The sequence below is a fragment of the Emys orbicularis genome, chromosome 3 (assembly GCF_028017835.1).
Source record: "Emys orbicularis isolate rEmyOrb1 chromosome 3, rEmyOrb1.hap1, whole genome shotgun sequence".
NCBI lineage: Eukaryota > Metazoa > Chordata > Testudines > Emydidae > Emys > Emys orbicularis.
Window position 1 is genome coordinate 158,568,976 of NC_088685.1, and position 21,868 is coordinate 158,590,843.

The 21,868-nt window shown below is 40.8% G+C and overlaps 1 protein-coding gene across 6 annotated transcripts in view; it reads right to left on the reverse strand.

The window, feature by feature from the left end:
* The window catches only part of LOC135876744 (centromere protein F-like), a 171,635-nt gene that overhangs the window by 3,035 nt on the left and 146,732 nt on the right, over nucleotides 1-21,868 (reverse strand). For 5 of the 6 annotated variants that reach the window (XM_065402078.1, XM_065402075.1, XM_065402077.1 and 2 more), the window contains 2 exons: nucleotides 6,756-6,959; nucleotides 958-1,059 (listed from right to left, as the gene is read on the reverse strand). In XM_065402078.1, the coding sequence (XP_065258150.1) occupies nucleotides 6,805-6,959 (155 nt within the window). In that variant the 3' untranslated portion in view covers nucleotides 958-1,059; nucleotides 6,756-6,804. The remainder of the gene's footprint in view (nucleotides 1-957; nucleotides 1,060-6,755; nucleotides 6,960-21,868) is intronic. The other variant, XM_065402079.1, reaches the window with a different exon arrangement.

Here is a 21,868-nt window from a genome sequence, read left to right on the forward strand (position 1 = left end):
CGGGTAGCAAAAGGTTGGCAGGTCCAGCCACCGCCTCGTCAGGGAACGAGGCAGCCATGAGTGTTGCAGCTGGTTCATCCTCGGCATAGCCAAGGCCTGGCCCTCAGAAACTACCAAGGGTGCCTGGAGAGAATATGAGCACGGCATGGGAGGGAACCCCCAAAGGGTCCAATACAACACTGGGGTGGCCATTGGGTGGATGGCCAGGGACCCGATGGTGGGCCTGCTGAGGGCTCTGGCCCATAAGACCAGTGCTGATGATGCCGAGGTGCTCGATGCAGAGTTGGAGCGGCATGGTTCCAACGCAGGGCACAGGGCAGCCTCCATCAACATGGCTTTTAATCAGATATCCCTGTCTTTAAGAGTGCGAGGTCTGAAGTTTTTGCAGATCCTACACTTCTCTTTAATATGCGCCTCTCTGAGGCACTTAAGGCAGCTCGTGTTCAGGTCACTAATAGACATAGGTTTGCTGCACCCAGCCCATGGCTTAAACCCCAGGGACCGGGGCATACCCCGTCCTTGAGGCTATGTCCCTAATGGGACTCCGCTCCTAAATACTAACTACTAACACTACAGTAACGATATACAAGAAAAACTCAGAGTCCAAAGTTAGAGAAACCACTATCGGACTTGTGAAAACAAGAAGCGTTCCAACAACCGTCACTGGTGGAAAGAAGGAACTGAGAGGGCATGGGGCCAGCAGGGCCCAATGTACCAGCGCATAAGCACAGGGCTCCAGAGGTTGCCAAAGCCGGCCCTAGGGGTTGCGCACACATCAAATATGGAATCGACATGAGCAAGCACTCAAAGAAGAAGAATCCAATCTTGCGTGCCTGAGGCACATATGCACCTAGAGTGGGATCTACATGGACAAATACTCAATGAACAACTTGTTCACTCTGGTAACAGCAGTCTGGAGGCAACTTTAAACTTGTGAAAAAATGGGTCTTGTCTTACCTTTTCCCGTTCTTTTCTTTTCTCTTCTAAGGAGCGACGATTAATTTCAACTTCGCTTTGCCATTTCAGTAATCTTTTCATGTTTTCCTCCATCATTTCAGTCTATAAAAAGTTTAATCATAAATCACAGTGATGCAAGGGGAATATTTATTATTTGTACTACAATAGCAATCCCGCCCCCGCAATCAGGATTGAAACCCCACTTTAGTAGGCACTGTTAAAAAAGAAAAAAAAAAAAACCACATACATACAAGGAAGTCATGGTCTCTGCCCCCAAACTGCTTACAGTCTTCCATGACCTAGTGAACACCCACACAGGTATCCCATCCCAAACTGATAACAGATTACACTTGGCTATAGTACAAGTGTGTGCTAAGTTTCAATAAATGAGCAGCAAAAACTAAAAAAAACTAGAAGTGTTTAGGCACAGGAGATAAATTCAATGCAACTTTCAATTTACAGTGAATCAGCACATTGATTCAACTGAAAAAAATTAGTGAACTATTTTGAACAGCAAGAACAGAACAATTTTCATTGTTTAAAGTAGGTTAGCCTGAAATTTTAAACTGAAAATCAATATGCTAAGAATTTCCTTTTTAGAGGAAATTCTCCTATTAGAAGTGTTTCAGTTTATCTGTCATTTTATTAAAATAATATATTGCTTGTAATTTTGGTGGTTTATAAAGAACTAGAGTACACTGAAACCCCATTTAATAAATTCCCAGTGTAATTTCTATTGTGAAAACAATCTGCTGATAAAAGTCTGAAAGTTGCCCAGAGCACACTACTATACATTTTCTCAGAACACAATACTACCGTTGCTCCTTTGCCTCTTACAGTTTCATTGTATTCACAGCCACCATGAGCAAGCACATACATAGTTAAGCTTTGCTGGAGAATTGTGTAATGAATTGTGTTAGTCAAATATGTACTAAGTAATGTTAGAGAAATTATTATATATAATACTATAAGAAAATAGGAAGGAATGTTTGCTTTTTGTATGTATTTCTGCTGCTTTAGATCATCAGATTTCGCTGAAACAGTCTGTAAATCAGAAAACTGGTTTGTGTGTCTCATATATAAAGTTCTTGACCAAGCAGATAGCAGGGTAGAGAAGAGAGCTGTTAGCTTTCAGTAAGTCAGGTACAATCCCTCATCCTCCACCCGTCCATTCGACCAGCTAACAAGTAAAAACTCAAGACCACAAAAACAGATGAGTAAAAAGACAAAAATTGCTGTAATGTAAGTACAACTGCATGGAGCCAGTGAGCGTGACAGCAAGGAATAGATGCATTGGGAACTACACAGATATAAGTAAGTTTAAGCAGAATAAGCAAAAAATGTATTAATTTGGGTTAGTTATTGTGATTTATGCAGGAGAATCTTTTAATTAGGGGGTTAGAGTGGAATATATACGGATAAAGACACAGATGAGGTAGCTTGCTATACTGAGTCTGCGCAAAGTTACAGAACAGAGGATTAAAAAAATAGATGATTGACATAATAGTGGAGAAGATACAGAGGAAAAATAGCCAAGCATAGCAGAGATTTGAAAAGAGTCACCCTGTCCCCAAGAAAGATAACTTGAGCATTTCCTTTTCTTGCCTTATCTTTTTTTGAATGTTCATGTAATTCATAGGTGATAGTAGCATTTTCTGAAAACATATATAATAAAGGCTAAAATAAATTGTTTCAGCCTAAATTGAAGTGGATTTGGTTCTCACCCAACAGGTTGACATTGGCATTTAAAGTGGAACTAAAAATCCCTGTTTCACAGTGTAATAAATGTATCTACTTTCCAAGTTTAGCATAGTTACACTTTAGATGACGTTAAGTTTCTGCATCAAATAGTTTCTTACTTTGCCAAAGAAAACAATTTAAAAAAAAATCACAATATTAATAAAATTCACCACTTGTTCTCTCACCTTTTTCTGGGTTTTGAATATTCCAGTGGCAACCCACCCCAGACTCTTCATATATTCCATATTTAATAATATAATTTGTAATTCAGTCAGATTTCCAACTCATTTAAAGAAGCTAGACTGTAATAAGAAAAGCTCTTAACAGTCACACCTAGAGGTTATGGTGACAGAGTTATGCCAGTAACTCAGGTGATTTATAAGTAGCATCATTGTGACATCAGAAGTAGCAACCAATCAATCTTTCCTCTGCAATTTGCTCAGTAACTCAGGTGATTCATAAGTAGCATCATTGTGACATCAGAAGTAGCAACCAATCAATCTTTCCTCTGCAATTTGCTATCAGTCACTGAAGTGGAGAGGGCCTATTCACAGGTCAAAAGTTCTCATTGTTAAATTACTTGAACATCTGTATACAAACATGGTAATAACACTGGATTGGCTCAATGTCCCTGGCCTCAACCTACTCCCAGCCAAGACCTTCTCTCAATGGGGTCCTCACAGAGGTAGCAAAGAACAGCCATTACCGTACCTCTCCAGAGGGAAATTCTTAACCCCCATTCATATGATGGTATAATCTTCAGCATCCTGTATATAGGATGTAGGAAGCAGCAGAATTTTCTAACATTCTTAAGTAGGCAGCAGAATCTGCATGCATATATAAAAACCCTGACAGCAAAGGGTAGGTGACAACCATCACATCTACAGAAGACACATGTGGTGGTCCCTTTCCCCATGGCAACATAACTTCTTTAATCTAAGTGTGTATGGAGGGGCACAAAGGGGATGGGAAAAGAGTTAAGCTAAAGATAAATATGAAGAATCATGGAATCCATGACTTGCATGAGCTACAATGTTCTACCAAATGCACAGGAAAATTGTGGAGCTGCAGCAATTGGCAGAGGCCAAAACATTCAGCTGAACTTCCCCATGTTCTCAGGAATTCCTGTAGCCCCTCAGAGTTTCTCCACTAATCTCAACTCAGAGTGCCTGCAAAGTTCAGAAGCTCCACCAGAACCTGCAGTGCTCCTGGTAACAACAGAACCTGAGGAATACAGACTGGTTAACCCCTATCGTACTTCTAAGCACTACAATGTTTCCTGTTACTTAGCTCCCCCGTTGTTCTCTGCATAACACCGGGGGCTCTCTGCCAGCTTTCTTTCTTTGCATGGAAAAGATTTCAAAATGTCTTAAAAAAATAATGAAGAAAATCCCCAGGCAGAAACCAAACCAAACAAATCATTAAAATCTGTGAGTAAAGTTGACAGTACATGTAAGTGTTTTTTTACATTCATAATAATGCTGCAGTTATTAAAAACAAACAAAATCAAGCATTAGAAACCAAGGTAATTCAGAGTTAAGATCAAAATAAAAGACAGCCTAACATTTGAAAGTAGGCAAGTCCCTCTGCCCCTAAAGCAGGGGTGGGCAAATTTTTTGGCCCGAGGGCCACATCGGGGTACAAAACTGTATGGAGGGCCGGGTAGGGAAGACTGTGCCTCCCCAAACAGCCTAGCTGCTTTACATATTTCCACAACAGAAATATATCAGCCATGATGCCTAAGCTCTGGTAGAATAAATGCTGAATGAAGCAGGAGAATCCATATTAACCACTTATTAAACAGGCCCTCACACAGTCATATATGCACCTAACTGGATGAAGATCTAAAAGATTTCATCCTTTGCAAATTAACATGCCAAAGCACGTCTGACATTCAACATAGAGAGCATAGCAGCAGCCTTAGAAGCGGGTGGTTCAGAGAAAAATATAGGCAGATGAATCTGCTAGTTCAGATGTAAGTCTGTGACAACTGTCAGTAGGAACACAGGATGTGTCCTAAAGACGCTTTGTCCGGACATAAGATAGCATAAGTTGGGCTTTGAGCAGGGAGTTGGACTAGATGACCACCTGAGGTCCCTTCCAACCCTGATATTCTATGATGATATGACCCAGGGCCTGAAGCTAGTCTCATTGCTTTACCCATGAAGTACATCTGGAGCAGGGCTTCTCTAGATTTGCAGGTCCTGCAAGTGAAGGACTTGCAAATAGCACATTTTCCAGGGATATTCCCCCAGACAAAATAAATATTTTAAATGCCAAACATTAAAGGGTATAGTGCCCTTGTTTGATGGGCAGTATGTAAATCCAGGGGACTTAGAAGAAGCCATCCTGGCACCAGAAAGAAATAGCTATTCTGGTTAAAAAACCAAAATGCCAATGGGCAACAACTAACCAGCCCTATCTATACTATGCACAAATTTGAAAAGAGCCACTTATTTTGTTAGCACTGCTCACTGCCCATGTTCTTCTCGAAGCCAGGAGGCATGAGAAGAACTGAGTGGCGGCTGGCCTGCTCCACCCTTTTATGCCCTTGGTGCAGGACATGAGGCCGCTCAAGGTGCATGAGACTCTGAACATGGGTGAGTGGGGTACATTGCACACCGTCAGCAAACTGTGCATATGGATAACCACTCGAAGGGGAAAAAGTTACAAAGGGATAGCAGTGGTCTGTTCACTAAACCGATAATACACTGGCTTTTACAAATTGTCCTAGAGCCAGTACAAAAAGCCCTTGATCAAAACACCAGTTCAGTATGGAGACCTAATCTTGCAAACTCTTATGTGAAGGACTTGAAAACAACACATTTTCCAGGAAGAAAGATTAGAGGCTAGAGTCACTGACGAGGCAGAGTTGAGGTTGTTTGAGAGCCTTAATGATACATTTCCAAATTTTTAAATGTTGGGTTGCGATTTACGTTTAACTTAAAAATACAGGAAATTCAAAGTTAATACTTGTTAGTTTTAATTACTACAAATTTATTGTAAGGCACTCTCATTCTTAACTCGAGTTTACCCAAGTATTTAGCCTGCGATAGTTTAGAATCCAAGTAACTTTCCCCTGAATTTATGGTAGTTTAGGCTGAAAATGTTAAACTATATGACAGTGTCCCTTTAAGGTCACAATTGGCCACCAGGTGTCATTCTTGCTCTATGTAATATTATTGGTAGGGACTACGGTCCATTTTGGTCAATTTTACCGTCATAGGATTTTTAAAACCATAAATTTCATGATTTCAGCTATTTAAATCTGAAATGTCATGGTGTTGTAATTGTAGGGGTCCTGATCCAAAAAGGTGTTGTGTGTGTGTGTGTGTGGGGGGGTCACAATATTATTGTGGGAGGGGGCGTTTGCGGTGCTGCTACCCTTACCACTGTGCTGCTGCTGGTGGCGGCGCCGCCTTCAAGCTGGGAGGCCGGAGAGTGGTAGCTGCTCGCTGGGAGCCCAGCTCTGAAAGCAGAGCTACTGTCAGCAGCAGCAGAGAAGTAAGGATGGCATGGTATGGTATTGTCACCCTTACTTCTGCGCTGTTGCAGGTGGGGCACTGCCTTCAGAACTGGGTGCCTGGCCAACAGGCACTGCTTTCTGGCTGCCCAGCTCTGAAGGTAGCACAGAAGTAAGGACCCTCAATTTGAGAAACACTGGTCTCCCCCATGAATCTGTATAGAATAGGGTAAAAGTACACAAATGACCAGATTTCATGGTCCGTGATGCGTTTTTCATGGCTGTGAATTTGGTAGGGCCCTACTGGAGAAGATGTTCCAGATCTTCAGTGAATCATGCCCAAAGGCATGAGGCTGCAAGATGCTAAGTACCTGCTAAGAAGTGCTTGGACCCTTGCAGAAAATGGCAAGCTAATTAAGAACTTAAGGTTGTCCAACATAATGCATACTTTCAATTCATTATCCTCAGGATGTTCTAAGAAACATTATTCAAGTATCTTGAATCTTGTAAATATGACTGAATGTTTGACACACACTACTGCTAACAATAATTATAAAAGCAGCCAGAAGAGGCCTGGTGCAACATGGTACAGTACCTGGGCAGTACCTTGATCATGTTGTGCTGTCATTCTATTCAATTCATCTCTAATTTTGTGCAAAACAGAATCTTTTTTCTGTGCATTCCAATTTTGTTTTCTCCAGCTGGAGTTGAATTTCTTGAAGTTTGTTCATATGGAATTTCTTTTCTTTTTCTTGATCTTGTAGCAGATGTTCCAGTTCTTGAACTCTAAAGCTTAATTCTTAATTTAAAAGAAAAAGGATTAATATGATGCCTTCTACTTAAAAAGGTATTTACTGTATTAGTACTTTAAAGCAGCCTACACATTCTAATTAGACATATTCTATGCACTTGATAAGATGCAAATAAAAAAATAACTACTTAATAACTGCTTATCAGGTTAAATATGTAGCAATATAAAAAATTTTAAACATCTATTATCAAATTAGGAAAATTGAAAGGCCTTTAAAAGTCTAGTTGGCACAATTTAGGTTTATTTTTTGAGCTTGGATAGTGACTGTAGATCAGTTTCACTTTGTTTTTTACTAGCTTCATTTTCTGATTCTTATGCATTGGCACAACATCGCAGCGTTTAGGCCACAAATTTTGCAGAGGCTCTTTGTCAGGGGTTCTCAAACTGGGGGTCGGGACCCCTCAGGGGGTCTTGAGGCTATTATGTGGGGGGTCACAAGCTGTCAGCCTCCACCGCAAACCCTGCTTTGCCTCCAGCATTTATAATGGTGTTAAATATATTAAAAAGTGTTTTTAATTTATACGGGGGGGGAGGGCACACTCAGAGGCAGGGGTCACCAGTACAAAAGTTTGAGAATCACTGCTCTTTGTTTAGAAGAACTACCTCCACTGGAATTTTCTAAAACGTTATTGAAACATTTCTATTTGGTCTTAAGTTTTGAAAAAGCTGCTTCTTAAGAAAAACTATTACAAACCTGTGTTTTGGGCCAAATGTAACCAAATAGTGTTCATTTAACTTATTCAATGCATGTCTCCCTTTTTGGAAGGGGCTTTAGTAAATATAATATAGGGTCTTTTTTTCACATCACTAAAACACTGCATATCTAAAAATCAAAACTGCTTTTGTCATGATACACGTGTGTGTGTTTGGGGAGGCTCAGAATCTATAGTTTCTTTTCCACAGACTTCAATGGAATTTTGCACATGAAGAACAGTAATCATCAATTTCAGATTATTAGCATGTGAAATAAATGATCTGATCATTCTTTTATGAAGACCTATTCCACTGGTACTCTATCTGCAAACAAACAGATGGCAGCCAATAGCAGTTGAGAATTTTCCTTTTTTCAGTCATTGACCCTTCACCCTGCCCCATCCCCTTCCTCCTCCCCCGCCCAAACCCCCTCCCCCGAACCAAACAAAAAACAACAACCTTCAGGCTTCCAAAGCTGAAACTTCATCTTAGGTTTGCAATTAACTTTACGATGTGACCGTGCATATAAACTAAGCCTTGAATGAAAACTCTTCCCATTTAAACTAACGGTAAGCAAAGGGTGAGTGTTTGAATTGAGACAACTATCCTGCAGAACAGCATTACCATTTAAATATTATCTTTTCCGAAGACCATTTGCCAACGATTTTGTCTTAATTGGATTAAAGTAGAAATCTAAGAAAGGAGACCCATCCATTCACTGAAAAAAAAAATGGAGGATACAGACACTGTCCCAAACACTTCCAACAATGTAACAAAATTTACTGACAGAAAATCTGAAGATCAAAGACAGATGGCAGAGCAGAAGACATGAAATGGCCTTAAGTCACCGGTCACCTTATCTGCTGAAGATAAGGTTCATCCTATAGTGTTCATTAAATGTTTACAAAGACTTCCAAGGGGATATTCTGCACAGCTGCACTGACACTATGGCTACACTACAGCTTAAGTCGACATAAGTTGTGTTGCTCAGTCGTGTGAATTAGTCACCCACCTGAGCGACATAACTTACACAGAGTTAAGCGTCAGTGTGGACAGCACTGTGTCGGCAGGAGACATAGCTACCACCGCTTGCGGGGCCCGGAGTAATTAAGCCAGTGGAAGATCTCTATCCCATCGGCTTAGAGTGGCTACACTAGAGAGCTTAAGCTTAAGCTCTCTAGTGTAGCCATAGGGGGGATGGTGGGGGGAAAGACTTCTCAGTTGAAGAAGCTCCAGATGCTCATTCTACTATGGTTTTAGTTTAACCAGGCAAGGATCTCCATGAAAAATGACTTCTTGATAGAACAGATTACTCTACAGGATCTTCCAAAGAATTAAATTCAAAAACACAATAAAACAAGTCAGTTTCTTAGCTCAGTTAATTTTTTCATACTGGAAAAACTTTATAAATCAATAAAATAATTAATAAACATGTACATAGTGTTTTTTACCCAGAGATCTCAAAACATCTTACAAGTTGAGTAGGTATTTTACCCCTATTTTATATATAAAACAGTCTTCAGTGAAGTCCTTAAACACAGAGGGTTTTAATTATCTTTAAAAAAATAAGATGTTCTTATTTACAAAATAGATTTAAAGTCATAACTACACTTGCAAGATACCTTGGTTCTGTGTTTTTAATTGCTCGATGACAGAAGAATTATTACAATTGTCAAAGAAACTGTTGTTGAAATCTGTCTTCTTTGATCTTAAGCCACGGTGGCTAGGAGTTGCCTCTTGTTCCCATGGAGAATGGGAAAAGTAAAACTTCTCTTTAAAGGGGTTTCTTGACTGCTGGATGAAGGACAGCTTGGTGTCTTTTCTTGTTGCCACGAGAACACCGATGAAGAAGCCTGATGCCGAGCAATCTCTCTGTGACTCTTAGTACTTTGAGGATGAGAATGATTTATTTTCCATTTAAAAAGAGGGGGGAAAAGCATATCTACCTTTACACAGCTGACAATTCATAAGAGAATTAATTCACTACTGTATGGTGGAAATAAGATAGGGCAATTGGTCAAGCTGTCAGTTACAATTTTTGATAACAGAGTCAGCGACACAGATCATCCATCAACACAAAGTACTATATGATTCACACAAGTCTGCTTTTATACCCCCAGCAGTCAACTGACTGGAATACTTTGCCGATTAACATCACAGGCAGCTGAAGAGCGTTGGGAGAGTACTATCTGCAATTCAAATATATCTAAGCTGGCCAGCATCTCAAGGACAAGAAGTTTGACTTGTGGTTCCTTATATTTAGTAGAGCAAGTTTTTTGTTTTGTTTTTTAAGAGAGGCATCCTATCAATTAACATTGAGGTACCTTCCCTGCACATTCCTCACGATCAGATCAGTTTTGTAAAGCTAGCTGTTGACATGCATAATATTCATTTTTGTACTTCATTCTAGACTTACTGTAAATTAGTTCTGATCCTCATTTGTGTTCTGTGGACAAATGTAGCTACATTTTAGACTATGGGCTCTATTCATCTCCAAATGTGTGGTGATCCCATTAGCAAGAATTCTACATGTAAATCATTCCACACACAAGAGAGAGACTCATTTATTTGCACTTACTTTTACAAAATACCTGGACTCAAAAAACATGTTTTGGCTCTAATATCCGATATTTTTCTGCCCCTAAACCTCTGACTGCCAGAAGCCGGGACTGGATGACAGGGGATGGATCACTCAATAAATTGCCCTGTTCTGTTCATTCCCTCTGAAGCATCTGGCACCATCCGGAAGCCAGGATAATGGGCTAGATGGACCATTGGTCTGATCCAGTAGGGCCAGTCTTATGTTCTAAAAATACAAAAAAGCTGCTATTGGTACTTACAGAACTTGGTTTTCCAATACATCTAACATTTGAATGGGGTTTTTGACTAAAGCACTAAGGGCCCCAATACTGTGTGATTATTTACATGACAACAATATGTTTAAAAAGTCCTTTTTGTGTATTCTAATTAGTACTAACTTTTCAGAAATGCTGCCAGGAAATTAACCATACCTACTGCTTACTCTTCTTAAATCTATACTTTAATCTCAATGGCATGAACAGTGAGCAAATTTAATTTTACCAGTTTCCCTGAAAAATCATATGGCTAATTTTGAAGAACTGCACCTTTCTCCATTTCACACATTAAATGAGATTATAATGCTGAGATACTCTATACCCATACTTTAATCTGGATATTTCTCAGCTCTGCCTCCAGTTTTTTTCTTTCTTCAACTTCTTTATTGTATTTTTCTTGGAGTTCTTCAAACTTAGAATCTACAAATTGACAAGGAATATTTGCTAATAATCTGGTTCATTTTATACATAATATCTTTCCTATTCCATTTCTTATGTCTAATATTAGACAAGGGTGATAAAAGCAACAGCCCTCATTAATCTCTAGTGATATATTATGACAATGACTCAAAGGGAGTTCTAAAACCAATAAAACTGAATAGTTCAGGGACTGAAAACTGAGATCTGGAACTCAGTGCCACAATGAAAATGCAACCACTAGACTGAGGGACCAATACCAGGGGTACAAATGTATATTGTAATATGGCCTGAATGAAGAATGTTTTCCCACCGTTCCCCTGGCATTAACATTCGTTTGTAGCATGACTGAAAAATCAGGCATTGAGATTCAAAGGAGCTTAAAAAGAAAAGTCAGTGGGAGTTGGACACCTAACTTCTTGCTAATGAGACTCACCACACATTTGAAAACTCAGCCTAAAGTCACATCACTCAGATTCCTATCTTGCTTCTCTCCACTTCCTTCATAACTGTAGCAGCCACTTTCTCAAGGAACACCATAGCCAGAATGCTTTGCATCTTCCGAAAGCATCTGAAATCTCAGCTTTCAAATGAGAACAAGGACTGATCTCCAACTCCAGTTAGTCAGGTAGCCAAATGCAAGTCAAATGGTAGTACCTTGTTTTAGTGTCCATGAAATTTGTGTGTTTTGTTTTGTATTGTAGATTCTGAATTTCACAACCCTAAACTCAAGCAAATTGTGCGATGGTACATTGTCACTGGTAAGCATTTTGAACTCTGAGCACTTACTACTAAATCCCTCAAGCCCCCGATTCGCCAGCCAGCAAAACTGAATTTCAATTGTTTTTAATGAAAACTTCACCTGAATATTTTGTTATAGAACATAATTAGTTAGGATGTACATATGTTATGTCCATATTAGTATCTGCATTTGTACCTCCCCTGAATCAAGACAAAGCATATTCTCGGACTCATAAAGCATGCTCACTTAAATTCCTACATATTCACTCATGGGAATTAATTTTCAAATACTGGAAAATTATAGACATTAGCAGATTATAAGCCAAACACATGGTCAGCTGTTTTCTTCGTTCACCTTTTGTTTTCTTTTATGCTTTCTGGAGTGACATGTACTTTCAAAGGAATTTACATTTTATTCAATTGCATACTAGACACGGGGGGTGGGGGTTACCATTGTGATTTTGATTTGGTGTTAAAGGAGCAGCAAAATTCTTCTGTGGTGTACTCCTGAATGATAAGTCTCCTGTAATCAATGTTTGCTAACTTCTTTCAAGTTCAGATTTGTACCTGTTTAAAAGAGAATTAGAAGTGCAATTAATTAGTTACAGAAACAAATAGGGCCCAATCATACATTTTTAAGAGCCCCAAATGCACATTGAATGGCAATTTGGGTTCCTCAAGAAATATAAAATTAGGCATAATAAAGATATATCACTAAAAATAGGATTCCTGATGACAATACGACACCTTCAACTAAATATTGGAATCTGTACTTTCACTTCTAGTGATATTGGGTTGTTGTTTAAATTTGTTCTTATATGACAGAGACAATTTGTTTATATTTTATATATACACTCAAGGTTTAATATTTCAGAAGACTGAAAACGAAAGGAATTATACACAAAAAGGACACATGGATGAACAGCAATTCCAAGGATTATCCAGTCACAGCTCTGAGAAAGCTCCCTCTGCTGGACATTCACAAGACTGCTGTGTTTGGGTCCCAATATGCTTGATTTGTGCTCTTAAGCTACCCTTGGCCTGAATAGGCTGCAGCAACTGCCTTTTCCCTTGGCTTCTCTGGTACACTTCCAGGGCACAGGCTCCTAGTTCCACTTCCCAGAAGTAGGACCACACGACCTAGCTGTCTTAAGCACCCAGGCCAGCACTGACCCCGCAGACTTAAACACACCCTTTTCCCAAAGCTTCAACATTGTGGGCACTCTGGGTACACAGTTCACCTCTTCAATGATATGTAGTAGTTGAACACAGACACACAGACTTTGCAAGGGTTCCCAAAAACCACTCTCTGTTGGCAAGCACAATAAGTATACAGATCTGGACAAAAAAATAATAAAACCCTATACACAATTCCCTGCCTCAATTTCCTCACCACTCTTAGAGCATTCTTTGGACTTAGGTCAGAGTCCTCTAGTTCAGGATTCTTCCTCTCTCTCTCTGCCCTCCTGCACATGGTTTCTCCCCTGAATCATGGAGTATCTGTAGTCTTTTCTCTCCTTGCCCCCCTCCCCAGGGTTCGTTAGAAACCCTCTGTTATTATCTCCCCCTTCTTTGTCAGGTGACTCCCAATCAGCCTCATCAGCTAATGAAAGTACCTTACCACAGATTCTGTTGCTTAGTTACCATCACTCCTAGAATTCAGATTTTGAAAAACTAGTTTAGCCTGGATGGTAGCCCTTGCTTTGTCCCAGGGTGCTCCATTTAAATGATCATCAAAATTTAACAGCCTATCACTGATAGCTCCATGCCCCCACCACTTGGAATTTTAGTCCAAGATGGAGGTGAAAAGACAGAGGCTAAAAGACCCACATTCAAAATGGAGTTTGCAGTCTGACACAGGGTCTCCAATATCAAACAATTTGTAAACTGTACATAGGCAGATTCCCCAAATGTTCATAATTCAATTGTTTTATTAAGAGTCCATTTTATGAAGCTACTGCTATATGTACAACAATCCCCCTAAGGGTCATATAACCTCCAAACTCTTTAACTTTATCACTCTCATTAATATAATATAGAGTGTTAGGTGAAGACTTTCAAGCCTGTCTCTCTAAAAAGTTGCACTAGAAAGTTGCAGTGGTAAAAATTCTGTTGTCATGGTGACACTGTCAAAACTATTTTGGTAAAGTGTATTTTACACTCTACCACTTCTGCTGGCATGATGTCTACATAGCATTCAATTGTATTGGCAAAAACATGCTGCACTCTGGATAGGCATTCTAGTGTTATATTCCCAAAGACTCAGCATTCAAAGACTCAACTGAGTCTAACTGGAAAATAAATGCAGAGGCTATTCATGGAACAACCACATTTGGTGGAGTGGGAGTTTTGAGCCTGTCTAATGAGTGGTGGGACAATCAGTGGTTCTAGAACTTTTAGACGCAGAAGTTCATTTCTAGAGTTGCATGCTCAGCTCACCCCACTCCCCCAGCACAGAAACAGCAAGGCGAGAGCTGCCCTTACAGTGGGGAAACAAGTGGCGATTGCCCTATGGAATCTTACAACACCAGTTTGCTATCAATTAGTGGGGTAATCAATTTGGTGTTACAAAAAAGATCAATGGTAAGGACACTCATCATTGAGGTATGCAAGACAAAAAAGCATCCCCATTCTGTGCTCCCCCTTCCTAGCTTCTGAGCATATTAAAAAAAGGTACCTTCAAAATTTATGCAGGCCTTGGTAGGTCAGAAGGGACACATTACTGACAAACACTGGCTAGTTCAGAGAAATTCAGGACAACCATGGCTTTAGAAACACTGTGCTTTTTGACATATTGAAAGCAGACTCCCCGCTCCATCCAACTGGAATTAATGACATTTCTGTGCCGATCATAGTTTATGGAAACTGCCGACCCTTAATTCTCTGGCTTAAGAAACCATCTACTAGCAAGCTAGACAGAAGCAAGGAAAGATTTGACTCTCACCTGTGCAGCTGAAGAAGGAATGTGAAGTGGGCAGAGTTGGAAGACAACAGGATAGGTGGAGGGGTCTCATGCCAAAGCTCCATATCAACAAGTAAAACATTCTCAGTTCTTATGCAATGCACAGCATGCAGCACTATCTGAGAGACCCTATTGCCAGGGTGGATGAGTGAGGTGGACGGGCTGGATCTAAAATAGGCTAGCTAACAGTTGCATTGCTAACACAGTTCAGGTAAAGGAAGCCTTAAAAGCTTACTTCGACAGTAGGAAATGGCCTAATCCTGTTTCTATGAAACTATTAATAGAACAGGTGTGTTTTTTGTGATATACATTACTTGTAAGGAATTTGTTATTGAAGTATGGAAAATGACTGGACTAATTGACAGTAGTTTCTATGACCATCAGCATAGTACAGGTGGTGTATTTCTAGACTCAATAAAGGCTAGCACTTCTGTAATATACATGCATTGACTTTTTTTTCTTTCTTTCTTTTTTTTTTAAGAGGTATGGAAGCCTTTCTGGTTATATTACTTTCTAGCACTGCAATACCAAAAAGTCACAATAAAGTTGCACCAACTTTCAAGTATGTACGTTATTACCACCACGGCATGCTAGACATACCAAAAAAAAAAAAAGAAAGATAACTTATAATTGACTTTACTAGCTATATAACTTGACTAGGTACAAATACAACATGCAGACTGGATGTCAGTGCATCACAGATGACTGTACGTGTAATCAAAGTTCTTTGTTCCCTGACATGTTGTCCATGGGAGTAGAATACACCAGGAACTGACACAAGGGGATGAGGTGTCTATATCCCTGCCAACACCCCATATTTATCCATGCTTTGGAGTGGGTGAACTAATGCAGTGAGATTCTTAATCAATAATTGATCAACAATTCATTTGAGCAGCTGGGTCAGCAGCAGCAGCATTTATTTTTGATTTTTGTCCTCCCTCTACCCCTTCAGCAGCTGTTCACACCCCTGCCTCATTGCCCTTGCATTTCACTTTTAGACCTGCATAACCTCACAGAGCATGTCCTTCTCTGTGCGCTTCCTCTTGGCTCTGACAGTGACCAGACAGCTGTGGAGGTGTTAGGGAGAATCTTGAGGAGAGCCCCACTATCAAGGTTAGTGATAAACACAGAACTGTTAGGTGGAGAGGAAGGGAGGCAGCCTTCCCTGACATAACTGTTGCAGCTACTCAGATTTTCCCACCCTGTACAGCATAACTATGTGGATTGCCTCCAAATTACTAAGGCATAATGAGTGCTAGACCTTACATGAAGAGTAGATCAGGATTTCTTAACCCAATGCCTTGGGGAGGGGATGGGGTTCATTCTGATATAGAAAAAGGATAGTATTTCATAAAGACAACTGCACTTATTTCAGGAAGTCATGCTCCTTGATGATCCCAAAGAGACAAAGAAAGAGCTGTTTAAGAGGCCTTAGTCTGCCCATGGAAGTATGCAGTCATGCTGTTTTCTGCAATGATCCCCCTCAGAGGTCCTGGCAAAGTGGCACGGGGATGTGCCATATCACGGTGGGCTGGCCAAAGCGTATCTTCAACATAATGTTTGGGCAAGTCTTACATACTACTCACTGAAAAAAAGTTCTGTGAAATTGTGCCCACAAACCAGAAAGCTTTGTGTGTAAAAATTAACAGGCTGCTCTGTCTGTACCTCAAAGTACCACAAGACACCAACTGATGGAGTGCCAACTGACGTGTGTTTACTTGCTTCCGTTCTCGGCCTCTGCTATTGATGCAGTTAGAACCTTCCCAGTAAAAATCGTTTTCAGTAGTTTATTTAATGCGATAATCATTCTCACCTACCATAATCTCCCTTCACCCAAGGAGGAAACATATTGGTGCATGTCATGGCTAGGTATGAAATAGCCCCTGGCTGTCACCCGCCTTGCTGTATCCCTCCTTGTTGTCCCCTTCCAGGTCAGGGCCAGATACCTCTTGCTCATCCATTGCTCCAGGGCGGGATTTCTTTCTCCTCACCAGAACACACAGAGTATCTACAGAGTTAAAGGGAGGAGGTAAGATCCTTCCAGAATATAGCACCCAGCTCACTATGAGAGAGGTCATGCAGGTGGCTCCAAAATTTCTCTTTTCTTCACCTTCTGGTACCACTGCCTCAGCTGCTTTTCCTTTGTGTGGCAGTGAAACCCCTCTCTGAAGAGGCTGAGTTTGCCACAGTCTTCAGCAAATTGCTGTAAATATTCTTGTTCCATCAGGAGTGCTGTGGCTGTGCCTGCACATGCTCCTTCCCCCACAGTGCAAGGAAACTGAGCACCCCTCTCTTGGAATAGACAGCAGCATGAGACAGTGCTAGGAACCTACATTCAGTGAAAATGTAGCAGGGAACAGGAACAGATGTCGCTGTGAAGAAACACGCTGGCATATAAAAGTGAGGTATGGACAACTTCCAGGTCGCTGCATCCTGGACAGTGGACTTCAAGAGTGCTACCAGACAGTAACTCTGGAAGGGAAAGTTGCATTGTGGGATTGCAGCTAGGGACTGCTTATACTGGTACAGGTACATGTGCATCCATGACAACTATACTGGCAGCGGACTTGTCACTCTGAAAAGAGAAATAATTAATGCCGTAAAAAACAGAAGGCTTTGTTGGAGTAGAAAATTAAATGTGGACACACACCAAGCTGTGCTATAAAAAAAAAAAAAAAAAAAGGAAAGTTGTCTTGGCAAAATTTCAGTGTAAGCAAGGGCCTTACATAAAAGGCCTTATCTTGACAGGCAAAAAGTATATATTTTTTTCAATCCTGTTAAGCTAACAGGTTTGAAACACAACTTTTTTGCCCAACAAAGAAAGGGCCAAATATTCAAATGTGCTGAGTATCTATGAATTCCACTGGGCTTAGTGGGAGTTTCAGGTGTGCATCACATCAGATAATCAAAAAACTTTATTTAGAAGCTTAAACGTTGTAGGAGCAGGATTTTATATAGCACTATAAGAATTAATGTGTGATTTGATTTCATCCTGCTAGCCAACCTTTTTGATTAGCAGAAAGAAATGATCCTCTGGGACTATGAGATTCTGTTTTCCAATATGCATTACAGATTGGGCCCTCTTTAGCTCTTTGTTTTAAGATGTAGTTAGTAAGGGTACGTCTACACTTACCTCCGGGTCCGACGGCAGGCAATCGATCCTGGATCGATCCCGGAAGTGCTCGCCGTCGACGCCGGTACTCCAGCTCAGCGAGAGGAGTACGCGGCATCGACGGGGGAGCCTGCCTGCAGCGTCTGGACCCGCGGTAAGTTCGGACTAAGGTACTTCGAATTCAGCTACGTTATTAACGTAGCTGAATTTGCGTACCTTAGTCCGAAGTGGGGGGGTAGTGTGGACCAGGCCTTAGAGACAGGATTCTGTATTGTGTCTATGTTAAGTAGATTAGAGGACCATTGAAGGCCTGGGTCTCAGTGTAAATTGTCTTGGTTATTGATTGTAAACCTTAGCAAGGTTTAATTTGCAATGCCTTTTTGCTCGATATAAAATACTACTGTTTGTATTCCCAATCTGTTTGTGTGAGTAAGGAATGTATGCATTAGGAAAAGATAAGGTGGGAAGGCCATTGTTAAGCAGATGGTCAAGAAAGGAGGAGCGAAGACACTTATCGAGATTTGTTGATGCCAAAGAACCATCAACATGTATCCATGATTGAGGAAGGGCAAATTGACAACCCTGAGGTGAAGACAGCTGATTAAATCGGAACCAGGACAGGATGACCCTCTTGGAGGTGTATTGGAATGTTTACATGAAAAGATACACCAATTAAGAAGTAACCCGGTCACAAACTGACACAGCAAAATCCATAGACTTCAACAAAGAAAAAGGACTATAAGAACAGGGTGCTTGGCCATAAGACTTTGGGGGTTCGTCTTGCCACACTCCCGGAGCATTGGATCGCGACCGACAGAGCCCTGCTCCCCTCTGCGACCAATCTGGCTGGCCACTAGATTGATCCAGACTCTGGACTGATAACTATAAACATCAACTGGCAGGACTGTGTGCATGGTATGTGTGTGTGTGAGAGACAGGGCTGGCTCCAGGCACCAGTCGAGCAAGCTGGTGCTTGGGGCGGCAGCTTGTAGGAGGCGGCATTCGGCCCAATCCTAGGGCGGCACGGCCGCTTTTTTTGTTTGTTTGTTTGTTCCGCTCCGGCCGCCCTGTAGGGGGCGGCGGCGCAGAGGACGGGAGCACCCTGCAGCAAGCCCGGCAGGGCAGCCCGCAGGGGGCATGGCGGGAGGGACCGCGTGGCAGCGCCCCGCTGAAGCCCTGGCCGCCCCCCTTCTCTCTCTCTCCCCCCCGCTCCTTCCCCTTGCCCCCACTAGCCGGGGCAGGAGTCCCCCTGCACCCTGGCTCCGGCCGCGCCGCAGGTATTTGTTTGGGTTTTTTTTGCTTGGGGCGGCCAGAAAGCCAGAGCCGGCCCTGGTGAGAGAGATTGAAAAGCATATGCTAACTGTTGTATTCTCAATAAATGCGGCGTGCTGCCTTCTTCCCTATAAAGATCTCTTGTGCTTCTTATAAGTATAACAACGTGGGACTCAGGAACCTTGTTTTAGGCACCCAGGTTTGAAAATTTTGGCCACAAACTCAAATTTCTATTTAAATATGGAGTACAGTTAAAGTAAGATAAAGTGGACAAAGACAGTAATTTGACAGTCATTTACATGTCTAAGCAAAATAATACTTAAATGGGATAACAGCCACACTTCAGTTAAAGCAGAACAGTTTGGTCTCACCTTTTAAGTTCCTGTTCTAGTCTTTCAATTTGTTTCTTGCTTGAAGTTAGTTGTCCCGCTTGATAATTAACTTGTGATTCTTTTACTTGAAGATCATGCGAAATTTTCTGCTTTGTTTTCTCAAGATTATCACACAATTCCATCAAGCTCTGGTTTTCTCTTTTTAGTGTTGCTCCTTCATTTTTTTCCATTTTCAACCTAATTTGATTAGTCAATTATAATATATATATATATATATATATATTAAGATTTTGATCAAGCCTGGGAATACACATCTTTATTCAGAGTGAAGCGTGGAGAGCACTTACAAAATAAACAATTTCTGCTTTATAAAAAAGCGGTATTTGAATATTTTTATTCACTACATTTCAAAGCCCTGACAGCACTGAACATTTTAGTTACACGCAAAGCTATATTGCTATTCTACCAATGTCCGTATCGCAAGGCTTCCCTGTGTAACATTTAAAATCAAAATACATAGTCACCACAAGTCATTTAATTTCCACCTAGGTATTAATATTAAAACGATTTCTCTAATCAGTGGCCCCACACCTGTTCTTGGAAGAGTTTATTGGCTATAAAAAGCACCTATCCAGACCCTTGCACATCATCAGAAGAGCTAAACTTAAAAGCCATACGACTCTGATCATCATCTTGCTCCTCTCCCTTCAAATCTGTCAATGTTAGCAACCAGTATTTCCAGAATGACTAGAGTAAGAGATCAATGCTCAAGTTGCGTTTCCTCAAGATAGCAGCTGGAACAGCCATCTCTGATCTGAAGGAGGGATGCAAGATAGTAATCAGAATAATGCAATTTCAAGATCCTCTCTCTCATGATCTGTGTTGCGTTATGTAGCATTGGAAAACAGATTTGATATCCCCAGCCTTTGCAAGGTATACGGCATACATTCCTATCCCTGACAGTTTATGAGATATTGGACTTAGAATGGTCCCAAAAACGTACTACCAGAGCAAGAGGCTAGTGACAGTTTAAGACTGAATACACAGCAAGGCCTGGATAGTGGGCTAGTGTCATTTTCCTTCACTACTTTACACAGGTGTCAATCACCGCTCACAGGGTGAGTATTAGCACAAAAACTGTTAGTGAGTAGTCTACATTTTACTGGTATGTCAATTTTTTGATGGCAGCAATAATGTTATGCAGATATTAATCTTATCAGCTATAAACCTAGGTGTTATGGCTTTTTTGTGACTAAAGCCCTGATTAAATTGGAAGCTCTGTACCTAAGAGTTATGTCCTTTTAGCTCAAGCGATAGCAGGCTGTGCTACAATGATGAAGGTTTGGGGTTCAAACTATGCTGATGATGCATAAGTGGGGGATTCTTACTGTTGTACATAATATTTTTAAATGTTTAAGTCAAGTTTTCTCTAAAAGATCTGCTCTAGGAATTATTTCTGGGAGGTTCTGTGACTTGTGTTATATAAAAGATCAGAACGGATGATCACAGTGGTCCCTTCTGGCCTAAGAATCCATGAAAATAAAAGCAGAAATTTTTAATAAGCCATTACAACAGAACGTACTCCAATATTTTAAAACCACCACGCTCATATAGACAAGTTGGTGTAAATTCTGAATGAGCCTGTTGTTGGGTCCAAAAAAAGTTGAGCTAATCGTTCACAAAATACCAATGAGTATCTGATATGAGAAACTGGGTGCAAATTATCAACATGACAATTTCGGTATGTTTACAAAAATTATATTTTTATATAGTGTTCACAGATGTCCATCTGTAGAAATAATTTGTTTTACAAAGCACCCTGTACAATCAATTTATCAAAACAATTTACATAAAGGTATTTTTTTAAAAAAATTCTTTTTCCACTGTGCCTCATAAGATTAACGTTTGCACAGCATTCTAGACGCATTGTATAAGTGACTGTTTGCTATTACCATAGCACCTACGAGCCCTCGTCATGGACCAGTACCCCACTGTGTTAGGCGCTGTACAAATAGAACAAAAAGACGGTCCCTACTCCAAAGAGCTTACAATTTAAGTACAAGACAAGGAAAAAGGGGAGAGTACAAGGAAACAATGAGACACCATTGGTCACTAGGATAGGCAGCTTGCGTACTGAGACCACAGCTTAACTGTTGTCAAGTTTTATGTAGGCATCACAGCAAAGGAGAGTTGTAAGGAGGACTTTGAAAGAAGATGAGGTGACTTTGCAGATGGTTATGGGGGGCTCTTCCCAAGCACAAGTTGACAGCATGGGAGAAAACACAAAGGTGAGTGTTTAAATATTTAACAAAATTTATGTGTTATGGGCTAGTCAGAGGCGGGAGTTGACATTTCAATAGTGAATGAAAAAAAGGATGCCTAGGTTGGGGTAGGCCATGAAGGAGCTAGGAGGTGAAGACAAGCAGCTTGTTTGTTGCAATAGAGAATGGAGGGGCGCCGAGAGAGGTGACATGGTCAAAGTGACAGGCAGGGGAATCTTTGCAGCAGCACTC